Genomic DNA, 18,837 nt, shown 5'->3' with positions numbered 1-18,837 from the left:
GCTATGAAAGGGAGTGAAAGACGGGGCAGTGCTAGTTTTGCCCCCCGCGAGGTTGCTCTGAGACTTTCTCCCAAACAGATTTTCCCAAGGGTTCGCCAAAGATGGGGGAGGGGTACCTACAAGTGGGAGGGATCAATCATGAAAAAAATTCCAGCCTACTACGCCACTGCCACCACAGCTGGCCAGTCCTCTTGCTGGTCAGTCCCAAACTGGGGACAAGCTGTGAGGATGGCACTTCAGTTTTCCACTAGTAAAATGGGCCTTTCAGAACCATCCCTTGCCAATCATGAAGGAATGGTCTGAGGGTCAGTGAACACGTCCACATGAAACGATACCACATTTGAAATGTGAAATCTGAAGGCTTAAAGTAGGAATGGAAAACTCCAGTGCCTTGGGGTCAGGCAGGTAATTTAAGGATTACAGCTGGCGAGCAGGTAGCAGCTGTGCACACTGGAGCAGGAGTGGCAGGTCTAAGGGGTTGGATACTGGGACATCTGTTGATTGCCACCACATGGAGAATGAAGGCTCAAGGAAGCAGTATCGTTGTTTTTCTCAAGAGTAACCAGAAAGACATTTTCATGTGAAATAATGTAATTCTAAAAATTTGACAGGGAATCTAGCTTAAAAGAAGGGTAGTACTGTGGGCCAAATAAAACGCGTCAGCAGGAGAATGTAACCCAGAGACTGAGAGTTCTCAACCACAGGTCAGGATATCCTGGCCTTCCAGTCCGGAGTTCTCAATCTTTATTTCCACCCCATCCTCCTAGAGGGATGAGACATGTGCCTAATAGCAGTGGCTCGCTGCGGCAAATAAGAGACACACACTCCGGGCCGAAAACTGCTGAAGTCCAACATCCTTTTATGTTGTTTTTAAACAAATTATGAGACCAAGGTCCAGGGAGGAAGAGAGATTTCACAAGCCCACACAGTGAGGGTGGTGAAGCCTCCCTGCTCCCGTGTCCACCACCCCCTGCCTGACCCCTCCCTTGTGGACAGAGGTCAGGGTCACGAGGTGAGAGCAGAGGCAGCAGGAGGCTGGGCCTCATCTCATCAACTTGGAGATTCCGCTTGCCCCAAATGGCCCTCTTATCCCACAAGCCCAAGGTTCCCTGCTCCCAGGGGCTGCTGGAGGAGCCCGGGAGGGCCTGTGTTCCTCACCTGCACATCCAGGTTTTTTCGAGAGGAGGCAGGTGTGTTGGCATAAGAGCTGATGGAGGAGCTGGTGTTGATGTCATCAGTGCTGAGGTTGTCTATGGTGTCGCTGATGCCACTGCTGACGGAGCTGCTGTCGTCCCAGCTGCCAAGACAAACATACATCCTGAGCACCAAAACCTCAGGCTGTTCCAGTTCAGGCTGATGACAAACACACACTATCCCCGAAAAGATCCAATCTTTGCCACGAAGCCCCGGACAAAGCTCTTTTGCCTCAGATGTGACTCCTCTCCATGTCAACTGTTGCTGTCTGGGATTGGAAGCTGGGTGAAGAGGCTGACAGGTACTTTCCACAAACTAAGTGCTTCCATAGCAGGGGTGGCTACAGACACTACCCATGTCCTACCCCATCCTCAACTTCATCCTGGGAACTTTATGGAAACCAATTTGTTCCTTTCCAGGCCTAGTGGCAGAGTAGGGGCAGTAAGTCTGGAGACTAGAGCTAAAAGCATGCAGGGAAGAACCCCGGAGCAGGCACCTGTCGGGGTCAGAGGGCAGAGCTGCTGTATGACTTCTGCAGACTTCACTCCTGGAATGAAACGCCGAGGGAGGGAGAGCGGCAACAGTCAGGAGAAACCTGTCAACTTGGTTAGCAGCTCTAACTCTAATAATATCCCCAAATACATCTAAAATAGATGTTCTTCATTTCCCAACTCTCCAACCAAATGGGGTCAGTCCCAAGCTGCCTAAGTCCAATCTCCTAGCAATGGTTCCTTCTTTCTTTTTTCTTCTTTTCCATCTTCCCACCTCCCAATACCACCACCACGTTTAATCTAGCACCAGGTCCTATCACCTTGTTTCCAAAACGTATCCAAACGTGCAGTTCTCTGCCCCCACTGCCACCCTGTAGTTCATGGTGCTGTTGACGGTGCCTGGGTTACTGCTAAAAGGCCAGGTGGTCTCTATGAGCTGCTTCTGCTCCCTAATTGTCCATCCCCCTGCCTCCGCAGCAGTCAGAATATCCTGTCGCTCTACTGCTTAATACCCTTGAGTTGATTCTCAGATAATTAAGAGTCCACACTCTCTACATGGCCCCTCAAGACCCTCTAAGCTTGCCTCCTACCCCAGCCCTGTTTCATACCCCTCTCCACTGCGACTGGCTCTGATCACATGCACTTCTGTTCCTTTCAAGCCAAGGCTGCTCTCTTCGAGGCTTTGTGCTGCTTGCCCCTCTTTCTGAACGCTTGTCCCTGCCTCCTCTCATCTTTCAGATCTCAGCTGAAGTATTACCTTCTCAGAAAAACAACCTCACTACCCATCAAGCCCGTCACACTCTGTCACGTCACCCTGTGGCATTTACTCATTTGTTTGCTATGGGGTAGCAGATATGTAGCAAGCGGTCAATAAATACTTGCTAATCGAGGGCTGGGCATGGTGGCTCATACCTGTAATCCCAGCATTTTGGGGGGGCCAAGGTGGGTGGATCACATGAGGTCAGGAGTTCGAGACCAGCCTGATCAACATGGGGAAACACCATCTCTACTAAAAGTACAACAAAATTAGCCAGGCATGGTGGCATATACCTATAATCCCAGCTACTTGGGAAGCTGAGGCAGGATGATTGCTTGAACCTGGAAGGCAGAGATTGCAGTGAGCTGAGATTGCACCACTGCACTCCAGCCTGGGCAACAGAGTAAGACTCTGTCTCAAAACAACAACAACAACAACAACAAAACTTGCTGATCGAAACTCATAGAAGTGAGAAGTCGAGTAGAAAATAAAGCAAGCTTCCAAGATCAGTGTGACACTACTCTAATTGACCTATAGGGAGAAAGCGTAAGTATTATTGTTTTTCTATTGCACAGGTAGAGAAAGTGAGGCTAAGAAAAAAAACAGATACCCGGTACAAGGTCAGAGGGCTAGGCAGAGGCAGAGTGGATCCTGATCCAGCCATTCTGATTCCAGAACCAACTACCCTCTTTACTGTGACTGCAGACAGTTTCGTATTATGTCAATTCTCAGCACACACCAGATGTGACACAGCCCACTTCCTCAGGAGGAAGCCAGGCTTGGGAGGCCAGGCAGCCTGGTTCAAGGCCACTCAGCAGGAGTGGCAGGTCTGATACCAAACCATTGACTTAACCTCATTATTCTAGCTCTCAGTCTTCCACTGTCTTGCTGAAAGCCCTACAAAGTGGCAGCGTGGAACCTGGGAAATGCTGAGTAGCTGAGATTTGAAAGCCAAGAGCACATCTGCCACACACACACATAACCCCAAAGTTCTAATTCATTCCAGCAGCTTGGAAGATACCTGCCCATACATCCTGAGCTCTGCTGATCAGGCAGGAAGACAAAGGCTTATTAAAAACCTGTTTTCATCACCTTCTCCTTGAACACTATTTGGCTTCCAAAACCCAATCTGGAATATTGCATAGAAATGCAGGGGAATGTGAGGGTGGTCCCAAGGAGGAAGGATGAAGCAGGGAGAATGAGGGCTCAAAAGGGGCTTATTGTGGATGAATCCACAAGGGTTCAGCAGCTCTGGAACTCTGCACACTTCACTCCTGTAATTCTACTTCTTGTGCCCAGCCCTCCATCCTGTTCCAAGTTCTTCCTTTAAGGCTTTCTCCAAATACTCCAGCCCACCCACATCATCTCCTACTTTGAATTCCTACATAGTGTCATTTGTATTTGCTTCTATACACTCTTAGGCAGTTTTCTAGCTATTCTCTATACAAAGGGTTGTCCTATCTTCCAAATATATGCAGGGGCCTGCTTAGCGACAACAACTAAGTGCTTATCATGGATCAGGCATTGTGCTGGGTACTTTAAATCTATTGTGATAGATTTCTCCAGTCCTCATATCATACCTGCAAGGTAGGTATCATCCTGTCCATTTTATAAATGAAGGAATAGAGGCAGAAAGAGTAAGTACACTGACCGATGCCATTCCATGTTGGAACTGGGTTTAAAAAGCAAAATGTCTAATTGCAGAATATGTGCTCCTTCTAGTCTTGTCATGCTGCCTTTGTAGCAACAACGGCTGTTCACTGAGCCTGTGCCACATGCCAGGCTATTCAACATTTGCGCATACTCTCATAGTCACTCTTAGGGTGTTTCACAATGAAGAAACTGAGGCCGTGAGGACTGATGGGCAATGCAGCAGCAATGTCAAGTTCATTCGGTGGGCCACGTCCCCTCCATCTCCAGAGACATAGTCCATGCTCCTTAAATACCTCCTGATGAACTCAATGTGCAGAGGCGAGACAGAGCAAGTTTCTGGTGCAAACTTGCCACCAGTAGAGGATTCTAAGCCCAGCTCCCTGCCCACTGATTCTTTGCAGGGTCACAGCTTCTGTGCCTGCTTCGCCTAGGCTGGTAACCACAGGAGGATCTGATGGGGAAAGCGTGGCATCACAGATGGAAAAGGACTCAAATTTGTTCTAGTGATTAAATGGGTCTTTTCTTGCACCTGCTCTTTGGGGTTAGGAATTTAATGTATCTAAAATTTCTCATAATTTGACGAAGAAGAAAGGGGAATGGTGGGAGAGGACCGCGGCTGGCAGAGAGGAAGGAGAGCAGTTGTAACAGATGCTCGTGAATCCAAGTCCCAGATTTTGTGCTTTGAAATTGTAACCATTCTTCCCCTGTGTCCTTTCAACACCAAGATAATATTCCAGAGGGACATGTGGCCCTTGATACACAGGATTCTTCCCATGTCAATGCCTGGAGTACTGGGGGGCTTACCCTGAGTTCACAGGAAGCCTTTGTAACTGAGCCACCAAGAAGAGGGGAAGCCAGGGATCTAATCCATGAGTGGGAGTGGGGGTCACTTATGATGCGGATGAAGGGAGTGACGCGAGGGAAGGCCACGATGAGCAAGGGCAGCTTCAATATTTGCCAGAGCTGTCTGTGGCCAGAAACCGAAGCTGCCCCTGCAGCTGGAAAACCAGCCATGTCTCCTTTGCTTTCGGATCTCTGGGATACTAGCAAGTTCATCTTGACATAAAGTCACTTAGTTCTAACTTGCCCTTTTCCCATTCAGGGTACAAACAATCATGAGCCACCAAGATTAGGCCAGTGAGTTTGCAGATGTATTCTGAGGGAAACCCGTTCTACCAGATGCTCTGTGATAAGAATGTTGCCCTAAGAAGGGAATGTGGAATCTCCTGCCTTCTTGGAGATTCACACTGTAAACAGTACCTCGGCATTTTAACAGCTGTGAAGTCCAGTAAAGATCACTATAACTTTGCCTAAAGGAGCATTCCCCAAACTTATGTGACTACACAGGAAATGCTGAGAAGGATGAAGCACACACACAAAAAAAGCAAAAATGAAGAAAAATGCAATACAGCCTAGAGCTGCCAGTGGCTACTTGATTCTCACTTGCCTGAGAAGGAAGCTGGCACAGAGGGAAGCAGAGTTGAGAGGGATGGAAGTGTGCCTTTGACATTGCTTGAGCACCCTTATCCAGCCATACTGAAAGCCAGAAGCATCTCTGGGAGAGCCAGCCATGAGAAATAGTAAATTCCTTTCTTTTGCTTTTTGTCACTTGGCATACTCATGCTAACTAATGGGGAAGCGTAATTTGTTTGTAAAATAACTCCAGACATGTGGCTGAGAGTCAGACGGGAAAAATGTGGAAAGCATGCAGAATTCACTCAGGCAGTAAGGACACTGGTTGAATCTAATCAAGTAGCAAAGGAAATTAGGTACAACCTGGGATGAGGCACAAAAGTCCGCTGACCCAAATCGGGCAATAAATGTTGAAAGCAGTTACAAAAACTGATTAAGATAGCAACTTGAAAGGAACCGAGAGAATTCATGTTTATTATGTGGTGAAATGAAATTCCAGAGAGGTGGCTTGGGAACCCTGATCACACAGCAGAAAGAACTACAGTGTACTCAGCTATGATTCTGGAACCATCATTCCTGGAGGAGGATTTGACCATTCCTGTGTCCTGGTCCTGAAGCTGATGGAGAAAAACCATATGATGGCGCTGAGCCCACCTAAGATGATAAATCGACTACCCTCATTTCATACTGTGTGATTTTAAATCTGGGAAACATTTAAAAAGATGAAAAAGAATGATGAAGTGAATCATAATATTAAGATTAAGGCTTTGTGATCATTGGGTTAATCTGTATGTATTTTTAACATGTAAAAGAATACACAGCATATAACAGGATCTGACAAAATAGTCTTGTGATTTCAATTTTAAATGACTATTGATTTTTTACTTGAGACTTTTAAGCTGAAATGTTTAAGAATTGGATTAAGGTTGTAAAAAGAATTGAAATGTTTATGATAATAATTTATGACATTTGTAACTTTAATTTATTTGATTTGCAAGAGTTGCTTAAGTGCTTAGAAAGATTTTGCTTGTTTGGTTGGTAAATCTACCCTGTCAGACATCTGAAGAACTTAAGGAAACCATGTATGTTAACTTTACGAATGCAGTCTAAAATATTTAATAAAATTTAATTATCCAAGCTTTCAAACAGTACTAATTTTGCAGGTAAGTGTAATCTGTTGCCTGAATTAATAAAGTACTACCTGATAACAAGTGAAAATGATCTTAATTTGTGAAAAAAATACTTGTTTTACAGATGAAATTTGTAAGAAAATCTAGATAAAAAACCTAAAACTTCAATTAAATATTAAATCCTAGTTAACTCTAAGAAGTTATTTTTTGGGCACAAAAGCACTCTTAAAAATAAGGTATTTTAAAAAGTATTAAAGCAGATTTCAGTTTTTGAATGAATCAATGATTTTATATGAATGACTAGAAGAATAAATGAACCCAAGGTGGCATCTTCTCTCCTCACCAGTTTTTTTTTTTTTTTTTTGAGACGGAGTCTTGCTCTGTCGCCCAGGCTGGAGTGCAGTGGCCGGATCTCAGCTCACTGCAAGCTCCGCCTCCCGGGTTTATGCCATTCGCCTGCCTCAGCCTCCTGAGTAGCTGGGACTACAGGCGCCGCCACCTCGCCCGGCTAGTTTTTTGTATTTTTTAGTAGAGACGGGGTTTCACCATGTTAGCCAGGATGGTCTCGATCTCCTGACCTCGTGATCCGCCCGTCTTGGCCTCCCAAAGTGCTGGGATTACAGGCTTGAGCCACCGCGCCCGGCTCCTCACCAGTCTTTGCCACTCCAGTTCACCTTCACTCTACACCATAAAACTTTCAAAGCAGTTCCAAAATTGCTCTGAAAATGTTGGTGGAGATAGCATTGTGTTTGACAACCTTGAGAAATAAGCAAAACAACCCCAGGGCCTCCTCCTGGGAACTAACAGGAATATGGGAAACAGAGCTTGGCTGGTTTCCCTATCTTTTTGGTTTTTTAATAATTTTAAAACAACCTATCACAGATACGCCTAACTTCTTTGGCTGAAACAGCTAGAGAAATGGCTAGAAGATACTTCCACTGATTCATCAGAACAATCAACACAAAAGCATTATTTCCTAGCCAGATCACAGCCATGTACCTTTTTCTCTACTAATGAAATGTCCTACATTGATCAAGTCAGAGATAATAACGTAACTGGAGTTATAAGTGATCAGATTTTAAAATAACCTTCACCTATTTTTAGCCAATGTGTAGGTGGAAGGAATTTCATGGAACATTTTCTGTTTCTTCTCATAAACTCAACATTTTTAGACTCTTAGCCAGGAGCTTTGAATTCACTTGTTCATCTCATTCATTGAGCCACTGCCCCTGTGTGCCAGGCACTGTGTGAGGCGGTGGGGATAAAGTGATAATTCAGAGTTTTCCCTGCCTTGACCATAAACCCAGTAGACATAATAGACAACATAGCTTAGATATAAATGAAAACATAAAACAGGGAGATGAGCAAAGGGCACGAAGTGGAAACAACACTGGTTCTAAACATCATTTCTATAGCCTCCCAAATCTCCTAAAGCCTCCAGCCAAGTTGGAGCACAAGGAGCTCTTCTGGCAGCATTCCAAAGCCCAGGCCCACCAACGCTTTTAGCAATGCTGCTTTCTTCTTCAAGGCATGGACACGGCAAGGACCAGGAGCATGGAGAGCCAGGCCTTTGCTCCAGGGTTCCACAGAACTATCACCCATGAGGGTTCAGACAAGACACATCCTCTCCAGGCCCCAGTCTTCTCTTCTTTATAATGGAGTAGCTGGACTAAGCCATCCCAAAGGTTCCTTTCCAATGGACATCCTTTACATTTATGCTCAGAGAAAAGTTGGTACAAAGGCAAGTGGGCATACTGCAGGTCTCCACACTGAATGGTCTCCCCTCGTTCAGTAAAAGCTGCCAAACAGGTAACTCCATTTTCTAATGTCTGGGCTTTTTCATTGCTGATTTCACCTCTCAGATTATTATTTTTAGCTAGCCCTGAGTAGTTAGCAGCCCTTTTTAGACAGAAGTATGTTCTCTCATTTGATACGATCCCCATAGGAGCCTTTCACATGTGCTACCTGCTTGGTCCTGCAATTTGAGTTTGCAAACTCTGGTATAGAGGTGTTACAACTCGACTCACAATAGAGTGTCTGCACCAGACCATGCTATTTATCCAAAGAAAGAGGACACAATTTTGCCTAATATGTAAAGCCACCATTGACAGCGTTACCAAATATGCCAGGCACTGTAGTAGGCACATTATGTATATTATTCTACTCCCATTTTCCCCTGGATGGAAAGGAGGCTTAGGATGCAGAGTTCATCAGAAGTATGAGACTCAAACCATGGTAGAATGACTGCAAGCAGCCTTCCAGCTCATTGGAAAGATGGCACGGTTAGTGAGTGTCTTATAGATTGCAGCACATAGCTACAGTACATACAGATCAGCTTTGAAATCTGTTAACTAGCTTAATTAAAAAGAACCTCCATCTGCCCACAGCCACCAAGTGTATCAAGAACAGACCCCATTTTGGCCAACATGCAGCATTTTAACCAGAATCAAGTCTCTCACCACTTCAGCTGTTTCTCTACTACCTCTTGGAGAAATACAGATGTGAAGGGAAAAGCCTCTACAAAAGTGACCAGAAAATCCATTCAGACATGGAAGGGCCCATTAAACCAGGAGATTCAATTTCAGTCTTAGAAGGGATGCTGACATCACTGTGTCAGGAATCCAAATGCCACTCAGAGGGCTTAAAGCACAATTTTAACAACCCCAACAGAAGCGATTTGCTATGAAAAATGCAGGTGAAAGAAGCACAAATTATTTCAGCTTCACACATCTATTTTGCTCCACTGTTATGAGGAGTGAGACTTCCACAGAACTGAGAAAGTAAACCAGACTTCACTGGGACCCCTGAGAAACCACATTTAATATAGATACATTTTTAATATCAAGCTTTTCCAGAGAGGTGTCTAAAAGGAGCAAGAATCTGTAATGGTCCTGAATTAATGTGATATTACGTTTACAATTTCATCTCTCATGAAGCAAAAAAGCAAAATAGAATCCCAAGGTTCCAGGGATGATTAAACAGATTTTTCCACTAGGATATACACACCCTTGCTTTCAGCAAAAGACTCTGAGAGGAGGAGTTACTGAAGGATCTGGAGGGAGGATCATTACACCTTTCAAATGAACTCCCTGTGAGATAATGTTGTTTATTCAAGGGAAAGACATGCTAAATGATGCTGTAAAAAAATCAGATTGTAGATATATTTTAGTTCCTCTCTACTCACTAACAAAACCACAGCCGGTTAGCAGAGATGAGGTTCTCTAACTATGGTTCTGAAAAGCAGTCTTCACAAAGCAAGGATCCTAATCCTCCCCAAACTCCAAAGGCTGGGTCGCTTCCAGGAGGCCCTTACAGTCCTTGGAAACAGTCTGGGCCAGCCCCCGCCCCTCTGTCTGCCTCTTTCCAGGTGACTAAGCTCACACTGTGGAGCTGTGACCAGCTGCATCCAGGCCTTACCTGCTCAATTTTCCAGTTCTGCTCCAGAATCAAGGCAGAGCCCATTTACAGGGCTGGCCCATGCCCCCTGCCAGACAGCTGCATTCAGTTGCAAAAAAGTCCAGACTGGTGGAACTTGTTTTCTGGCTATTGTTCAAGGCAATTGTTCCCGTGAAACCCCAGGGCCCGAGCAGAATGAGATCCTTTGGTGTGGATGAGTGAGCAAGCCTAACTGTAGGCTTAGTAGTAACCCCTGGGGAAGAGGAAGGGTTTGGCTACCTACATTTCCCACCAAACAGGTATGTTAACTATTTCCTCCCCAGGGGGTTTGCTCAGGAGCATCACCTCCTCTAACTACTGCTGGGGCCTATTAAGAAAATCCACCTTCAAAGAATGAAGCAGGGCTCCTGCAGAGTCCTACCTTTTGTAGTCTATGTGGAAACGATAATAATAGCCAACCTTAATGACATTTACAGTTGTGAGCCCCTGTGCTAACTGTACTACATACTTTATTTCAGTTAATCCTCCAAACTCTGATAAAAATAATCACCAACACTTATTAACAGCTTGCTATGTGTGAGGCTCTGTTGTTATGTAACATGTTTCCTGCCAGGTACCATTAGATAAATATTATCACTATACCCATTTTACAGATGAGGCAATTGAGGATTGGAGAAAATAGTCCCAAGGGTCATACAACTAAGAAATGTTGAGGCTGGGATTTAAATACAGATACATGAGTGTTCAATCATCCCATTTATTTATTCATTTGACACATTTTAATGAACACTCATCATGTGTTCATGAGACTCTGAGGGACTTCAAAGTTTACCACACCAAAGAAGAAACAGTTACTTGAGTTAAAACTACAAGCAAGCCAGCCAGGCACGGTGGTTCATGCCTGTAATCCCAGCACTGTGGGAGGCCAAGGCGGGAGGATCATGAGGTCAGGAGATCGAGACCATCCTGGCTAACACAGTAAAACCCTGTCTCTACTAAGAATACAAAAAATTAGCCGGGCATGGTGGTGGGCACCTGTAGTCCCAGTTACTCAGGAGGCTGAGGCAGGAGAATGGTGTGAACCGGGGAGGTGGAGCTTGCAGTGAGCCGAGATCACGCCACTGCACTCCAGCCTGGGTGACTGAGGGAGACTCTGTCTCAAAAAAAAAAAAAAACAAAAAACCACCACTATAAGCAAGCCACCTCTCTCTGGATTCCAGCTCTGGGACCAGCCTACATAGTTCGCAGTTCTGGTGCAAAATGATCAGAGCCTAAGCTTGAATTAATGCAAGGACAGAGTGTAGCCACTAACCCTAGTAAATTCAGTCTCATCTAGTACCACTAATCCCAGGAGGCTCCAAACGGAGGGACCACAGCTCTGCAGAAAAAAGTAAAATAGGTCTGTGTTTGAATTCTGGCTCTGCCATCTCCTTATTAGGGCACCTTTACCTCCTGGGTGGCACATTGCTAATAACATCCAGTTATCATAATCATTTTGTTGGGACCATATCAGGTAGACTGTGTACAGCTCTCCCTGCATGTCAGTTGCAGTACAGGATCCAGGGAAGCTGCAAGGACTGCAGGAAGGAGATGCAGGCCTACATCCTGAAATTCATGATAAAGTTCTAGTGTAAGAACTTGCTTCTTACTGCCATAAATGGATAGTGTCCTAGGGGAGAAGCAGCTTCTACAGACGGTGCCAGGTGCAAGGCCAGTGATTTGAGGTGGAGGGAGGAAAACACAAACCCCATAAAAAGGGCTCCAAGGGGATTTAGCAGCCATCAGGCTTGAGTTTCAGCGCACAGCACCTTTGTCCCATTTTGGTAACTCATTCCTTGACAAGTAGGTGGTCCCCTGAGTAAGCATGAAATTTTTCCCTTTGGCTTCAGGAGCTTGGTCGGGTTAGAAAGCCCGGAGCTTTGGTCCGGATGCCTTAGACCCTCATTGTTACACTAGGCACCAGAGTGTCTGCTGACCTCAGCTACACAAAGCCCTCTCTCCTTCAAGGCTCCTCCGGAGAGGGCTGCTTACCCTTGGGCCACTGCCGGCTGGCTTTTGCCAAGAATATCAACAAACTCATCCTAGTTTTCTGTTTACCAGAAGATATATTTCCCCTAAACATCAACAGAATTCAGCATATTATAGCAAACGAAAATAACAGTAAACATTTATACAAGGTGAAAAATTTTAATAATAGGTTCCAGGCACCATGCTAAGCACCATCCCACAAACGCCTCTCCACTTTCTTATCAGGCACAAACTACTAATGCCCCCTTTTCATAGATGTGGAAGCTAAAGCTTAGAGAGGCTATGTGACCTGCCCAAGGTGCCAGGGTTAACAAACAGAGCTGGATTCGAACCCAGATCTGCCTGATTCTGAAACCCAAGCTTTTAAAAATCATATTGACTGAATGTTAAGAACAGAGGTAAAGATACTTTTAAATACATCATGATCATAAAAGAACTCAGAACTTCCAACTGTTATTCTAAATACGCAGGACACGTTAATCCAATCAAGCTACTTTTAAAACATCTCGAAGAAATTAAAGGGGATGGGGGACAAATCCCAGACAGGGCATTGGCCAGCTCTCTTTAAGTAGAATGGGATGGGAGTTCAATACCTCCATAGTCTCCCTCCCTCCAACCCTCCGCTAACCTCCCAATATATCTTAGGGATGTGGGAAAACCTGAATGCACAAAACAGAACCACAGTTGCCCCAGGGCAGCCAAGAGAGGCGGCTATCTCCCAAAAACAGGCTGGCCTCATTTTGCAGTTTGACAAGGGCCTGCCCTTAAGCTTTCTCTTTCTTGGGGGAAGTGGAAAGCGAAGGGACCTCAGGTCAAGACTTCTACAGACCAAGAGAAGCTCAGCTTTAGCTAATTAGGCACCTCCAGCACACATGTGAACAGCTAGTGCCAATGGCTTCGGTCAGCATTAATATGCTGGGTGTAGATCTTCTCCCTTCAAGACTCCATAAATTCAGCGTCTTAAGAAGTAGACCCAGAGTTCCAGGGCACAGCCTCAGCAGCCCAAGGCCAGCTCCAAGGTCACTGGTCTTTCTTGATTTGACCTTCACTTGGGATCAAGTCCTCCTGAATCAGGTACAAACTAAAGCTCCAGCCTGATCCATCCAGCAGCCCAGGAGCCTCAAGATCACAGAACTCCCAGCTAGGTCCTACTGCCAAAGCAGGGCTTCTTCTTAATACACAGCCCTTTTCTTTCCAGAAACAAGCTGCATCTGAGAAGCCCAGGCAGGCTGTGCTGCTAGCATCCTGTGTATTTGGGTGAGTCCTCCACAACAAAGTGCGCCCTTCATCCAGCTGAAGTCACATTTAAAATTACAGGTAAAACCATTCCAAGCTCAGATGCCAAGCCCACCCAGGAAGGCATGATGGTAGAGTGAACTTGGGTTCCAGTCTCAGCTTTTCCTCTTATCAGCTGTGTAACCTTCATCAAGTTACTTAACCTCTCTTAGTTCCCACTGCTGATTTTCAAAATTGAATGTAACCTTCCTGGCTTTGCAATGAAATTGAATGACACAATGTCTGCTAGATGCTTGGCATGTGGTAGGTGGTCATGAACATTGTTTTCTTCTCCCCTTGTCTGGCTTAAAAAACAGAAATGTGCTTCCCTAGGCAGCTCTATAGGTCATAAGGTAGCAAGAAAAGTCCTTATGCTTAAATCTGCCATGCCATCTCTACTGGAGCCTAGTTTACACACACACACACACACACACACACACACACAGAGTAATCTGCTATATCAGTAAACACAACCACAAGTTCACCAGGCTCCTTAAATTCCAAACAAAACCTCCAACTGCAAGTCTTTTTAATCAGGGCCCTCTGAACCACAAGCAGCCCTTGCCTGGGGCCACACTGCCTTTCCCCAGCCCACCCCTCCATACTGCCCCCACCAGCTGAAAAGTCTGGAATAACGACTCAAGACAGCTGGGTGATCAACACCCAGATTTTCAGGCTCAGCAGCCTAATTTGGTAAGACGGTTTGGAAAATATTGACATTACCCAAATGTCTAGGTGGATCCAGGACATTTGGGTAATGCCCCAGTTTCCTCTGAAACCATCAAGGTTAGAATGAATGGCGGTGGAAGAGGAGAGAAGGTGAATTTCCTGACCAGTAACCTTGCCCCCCGCCCCCCTCCCCGCAACACACACACACACACCACCACACACCACCACAGAGCTCACGGTGATTTAGGCAGCTACACCACTGGCTGCTCCACCAGGCTTTTCAATACCGGCCAAGGAATACAAGGCAGTACATGCACCACACCCGCCTCCTGACCCCAGAAATTTTAGAAAATCATCCTACCTTGTAAGGTTCCTAGGCCAGAGCATTTCACTACATTGTGGCCCTTGGAGAACAGCGGACAAAGAAGCTGAATGAATCTCACGGGATGGCAAGTCCTTTAGCCAGCTGAGCCAGCCCACACTGGGCCAGGGAATCCCAGGCACCCAGCAACTCCGTAACTAAAGGACTAGCTAGCAAGGATCACCATTCCCCAGGCCAGGAAAGAAATCTGATCCCCCAACAAAATTAACCTCTGAAGTGCTGAAGGATCGAGAGGTCAGGCCTGAGTGCTGGTATCAAGTCAGCTGTGAAAAGTTTCAGCAAAGCAAAAGCTAACACCAAACTCTGAAACCATTACCGTAAAGCACTGAATGGAAGGGCCCACTCCATGTGGTCCCAGGGGAGTTTGCAACAGCAGGTCAAATTGAAGAAAATCTAAGAGTGAAAAACTACTTTAAATCCTCACAGACTGCACAAAAACGTTGCCGGAAGTCTTTCTAGCCCTAAGTGCAACTTTTAATGATGCAAAAACCATTGACTATAACATTTCTTAGCTCATTCCATTGACGTCTGCAGGCAAAGCATTTGATTGAAATGATTAGCCTACAGAGAGAATTTCTGAACCTAAAAAGGAAATGATACCTGCTTGTACAGTTAACAACGATGCACATACATTATTTCCGGTGATGTCAATTTTGATGCAGTGCCAACAAAAATATGCATTAATTCCTCAGGCTACTTATTTCAAAAGAAAAAGAATCTCAGTCTAGGCATGGCTATATTAAACATTATGGTACAGAGGCTGGAAGGGGAGGTGGGTGGGAGAGAGTCCCAGCTCTGGGATGGGAAGGGGTTGCACCGACTAATCCCTATTAAAACCTGCAATCAAGGCACTCAGAAAGAACTATGTAAACAGATGTTATGAACAATGAACAACTATATTACTACTGAGAACTCAAAAGCAAACTTATGTTATAGCCACAAGCTTTATTTGAAAATGAAGGATTAAGATGTTCTCCAAAACCCTGACTCCCTCTCCAAAAATCCTACCAGTTGGTTCCTGGCAGCTTTAAAAGACTTTCCCCAAGAAAGGCTCTCCCCCTGGCCAGGGTGGCCTCTCCAGTGGAAGTGGGGAGTGGGGGTTGTGGCCCTGGGGGATGGTTAGGGAAGGAAGCAGTAACTGGCTCCAAGTGAGGTCTCTGTGTGGTCAGCGTTTGCTCAGCAAACAGAAGCTTTCAAAATGGAATGAAGAGCCATTCCTCCCCCCACTGAAAAAGGAGGGAATAAAAGATCTGCTCAAAGAGTAGAGGAGGGTCTGGTGGTGATTCCCAGGTGAATGAAAAAAAGATTGTAATCTCGAAGTCGCAACCAAAGTTAATCATTCACATCTGATCCTTCAGGGCCCTCCTCCACTTGAAATACTGCGGAGGCATCTGCCGTGGGGAGTGGGAAGCAGAGGTGGGGGTGGGCAGTGGGTGAGTTTGAGGGAAGGGGTAGTGTCCAGACTTATTAAGACAAAAAAGTTGGGATAGACCCAAGCTCTGGCTGACAAGGATGCTTCAAACCACCCCTTACCTTCTATGCTGTCCCTGGAACTATCTTTATGATATTACTTCTTTGAGAATCTGTCCAACATCCGAGTTAACTTGGGAATGGGATGGTGATTGTGTGGTGTGGAGACACATAGGCACATGGGCACAGATGCACACACACTCTAAAAAGTTTCCATTGCTTCCTTGCTCTAGGCAAATATAATAGGTAAACATTCTGATTTGTCATCAAGCTAAGCTAGGAAATGTTGATCTATTCATTTATTCATTCATCAACTAACATATTTATAGAGCATCTGCAACGTGGCAAGTGCTGTTCTAAGTGCTGACAATACAAGTAGTCAATAAAATAGACCAAAAAATCTCGACTGTAACGGAACTTAGCTTCAATGGTAGAACTATAAAATAAGTGAGACAAAATGTAAATTTTACAGTACGTTAGCAATAAGTGATCAAGAGAACAACGTATTGTAAAGAAGAAGATGTGATTTGTGAAGGGAGTGTTGGAAATTTTACATGGGGTCGCTATGGCAGGTCTGCTGAGGGCATGGTTTTTATTACAAATCTAAAAGAAGTATGGGAGCTGGGTATCTGAATATATTTTAGTTTTATATCTGGGGATAAGGGACTTCCAAGAGAAAATGGTCAGTGCAAAGGCCCTGAGATAGTATACGACTTGCAATGCATTCCAAGAATGAGTGGCTGGAGCAGTGAGTGGTGAACCAAAGTGGGGTGAGGAGGGGGTTAGGTCAGAGTGTCCAAGGGTACAGGGAGAGAGGAGAGTGCCTGAGTGGGGCCCTGAAAGTCAGCGTAAGCAGCTTGTCTTTTACTCTGAGGGAGAGAGGATACACTGGAGGGTTAACAGATGGAGTTTCTCCTTTTTATAAAAGTTCATGTAAATGTACAACACTAAACATATCATTTTGATTATACATGATTTTTACAGGGGCGAGTTTATTGCAGGAGACATAGTGCTTTAAGGAGGTCTTAGTTTTCTTTCTGTGGTTAAAAGAATCATACCTTTCATGTGAAAGGCTCTGAATTATTTGCAGCTACAGGTTCTAATTGAGTCAGGGTTTTCTCATGGTTTGAAAGACAATAATTAGCAGGGATAAGGGAGACCCAGGCAACGGGAGAGGAAAAGGGAAAGTAAACCAACTCCATGAGGGTAGATGCCCTTTGGCGCTTTTCAGAGAGTCAGGCTTGCTCTGTCATTTTTGACCCTTGCTTCTAAACAGGCCAAATTCCAAAGGGCTTCCAGAACTCATAACACTTTTCTCCCTAGAAACAATGTTATCAGTGATGTTAAGGTTTCCAGGTTACTCACAGAGCCATCTATAAAACCAAAGTGTAGCTGATGAACTCGACTCAGGTATCAAAAAGTAGAAGAAAACTTTATTCTTGGAATACAGTACATAATTAGACAAAACAGAAAACCACAAAGATGAATCTAAAAAGATATTCACTTATTTCTAATGAGTATTTTATGAAACCAGTGCTAGTGAAGACGCTTTGCTCCTTTTCCTCCAACATATTTAACCCTCTTTCCTGGCTTTTCCCTGCAGGCTGAAAAATGTATTACTAATCTCATCAAATAAAACAAAACCCAAAACCTTTTTTTTTTTTTTTTTTAACCTCATGCCCATATTATCCTCCACAATCATGCTGGTCTCTGCTCCATATTATAGGAAAACACCTCAAAGGAGTAATTTGAGTTGTTCCATGTACTTCTCATGCTCCATGATCCTTCAACCCACCAGGCAAGATGTTTGTTCCCACTACTCCACTGAGACCACTTTCTGTTTTCCCTGAGAACATCAATGGCTTCCTCCTTGCCAAAGCCAATGGTCAACTCTCTATCCTTACCCTACTTGAGTTTTCAGCAGCAGGTAGCATCGAAAGATTCTCGCTTCTTGAGTGGGCCTCATCCCGGGTTTCCATACCATCAACTGCACCTGGTTCCTACCTTCCTAACTGTGCTCTCAGTCTCCTAAGCTCACCTTCCTCTTCACCTCTCCAGAACTCAAGGGCCTCCATCCCTGGACCCCTCTTCTTCTCTAACTATAACTTCTCACTAACTTCTAAATAAGTTATAACTACCACTTCTAACTAACTTATTTTCCTGGGTGATCCCATCCATGGTTACAAATACTAGGTGCAGGCAGACAACTCTAAAGTCTGTAATCTGTAGTCTGGCCTCTTTGTGTACCCAACACATCTGAAATCAAATTTACCTTACTCAAAACTACTGCTCCCAACTTCCAATGTGTCTGCACCCCTACTCCCAAAGTCTTCCATATCTCAAAGTATGACTCTACATTAACTGTCCTAATTTCCTCCTTCCTTCTTGCCTCCGATGTAATCCATTAAGAAGTCCCTTTGCCTAAAGCCCCCAAATATACCTTGAACCCAATCACTACTGAACATCTGCAGTAAGATAACCTTGGACCAAGCTGCCATCATCTCTTTCCTGCAAGTCACCTCCTGGGTCGCTCCGCCTTCCCTCATGCCCTGCTAGGCTCCATCCTGCACACCCCAGCAACAGCAATCTTTCTCCAGTGTACAGCAGATTCTGTCACATTCCTGCTTAAAGCCCACTGATAACTTCCCAGGGAACTTAGAATAAAATTCAAATTTGTTCCCTCGGCCTAGAAGCCCTCATGTGATCTGGCTCCTCCTCTTCATTACGTCCAAAGACAGGACTCACAAATGCACCAAGCTTCTTCCCACTTCCTAGGTCCTCACACTGTGTCTCCTTTCTGGAATGCTTCTGCCCATGTCTCCCCCTCAGCTGCCCGTTTCTCATGAGTCAGATGTTGGTTGGAATGGCACCTCCTCAGGGATTTCCTCTTAGACCCTGGCCCAATTACATTCCACCATATGATTTTCCTCATGGCGTCGATCAGTCAACACATTGTCTTTCAACAGTCTGTCTTTCCCT

At 45.0% G+C, this 18,837-nt stretch overlaps 1 protein-coding gene across 5 annotated transcripts in view; it reads right to left on the bottom strand.

Moving 5' to 3' along the window:
* NAV2 (neuron navigator 2) overlaps nucleotides 1-18,837 on the bottom strand; it is a 767,943-nt gene that overhangs the window by 83,166 nt on the left and 665,940 nt on the right. For 4 of the 5 annotated variants that reach the window (XM_011937488.1, XM_011937486.1, XM_011937487.1 and 1 more), the window contains one exon: nucleotides 1,159-1,297. In XM_011937488.1, the coding sequence (XP_011792878.1) occupies nucleotides 1,159-1,297 (139 nt within the window). Of the gene's footprint in view, nucleotides 1-1,158; nucleotides 1,298-14,367; nucleotides 14,411-14,704; nucleotides 14,947-18,837 lie in introns of those variants that run through there. The other variant, XM_011937490.1, reaches the window with a different exon arrangement.

The sequence above is a fragment of the Colobus angolensis genome, unplaced genomic scaffold (genome assembly GCF_000951035.1).
Source record: "Colobus angolensis palliatus isolate OR3802 unplaced genomic scaffold, Cang.pa_1.0 Scaffold164, whole genome shotgun sequence".
NCBI lineage: Eukaryota > Metazoa > Chordata > Mammalia > Primates > Cercopithecidae > Colobus > Colobus angolensis.
Note: the sequence above shows the minus strand (reverse complement) of the source record. Positions and strands in the feature narration are given on the sequence as shown.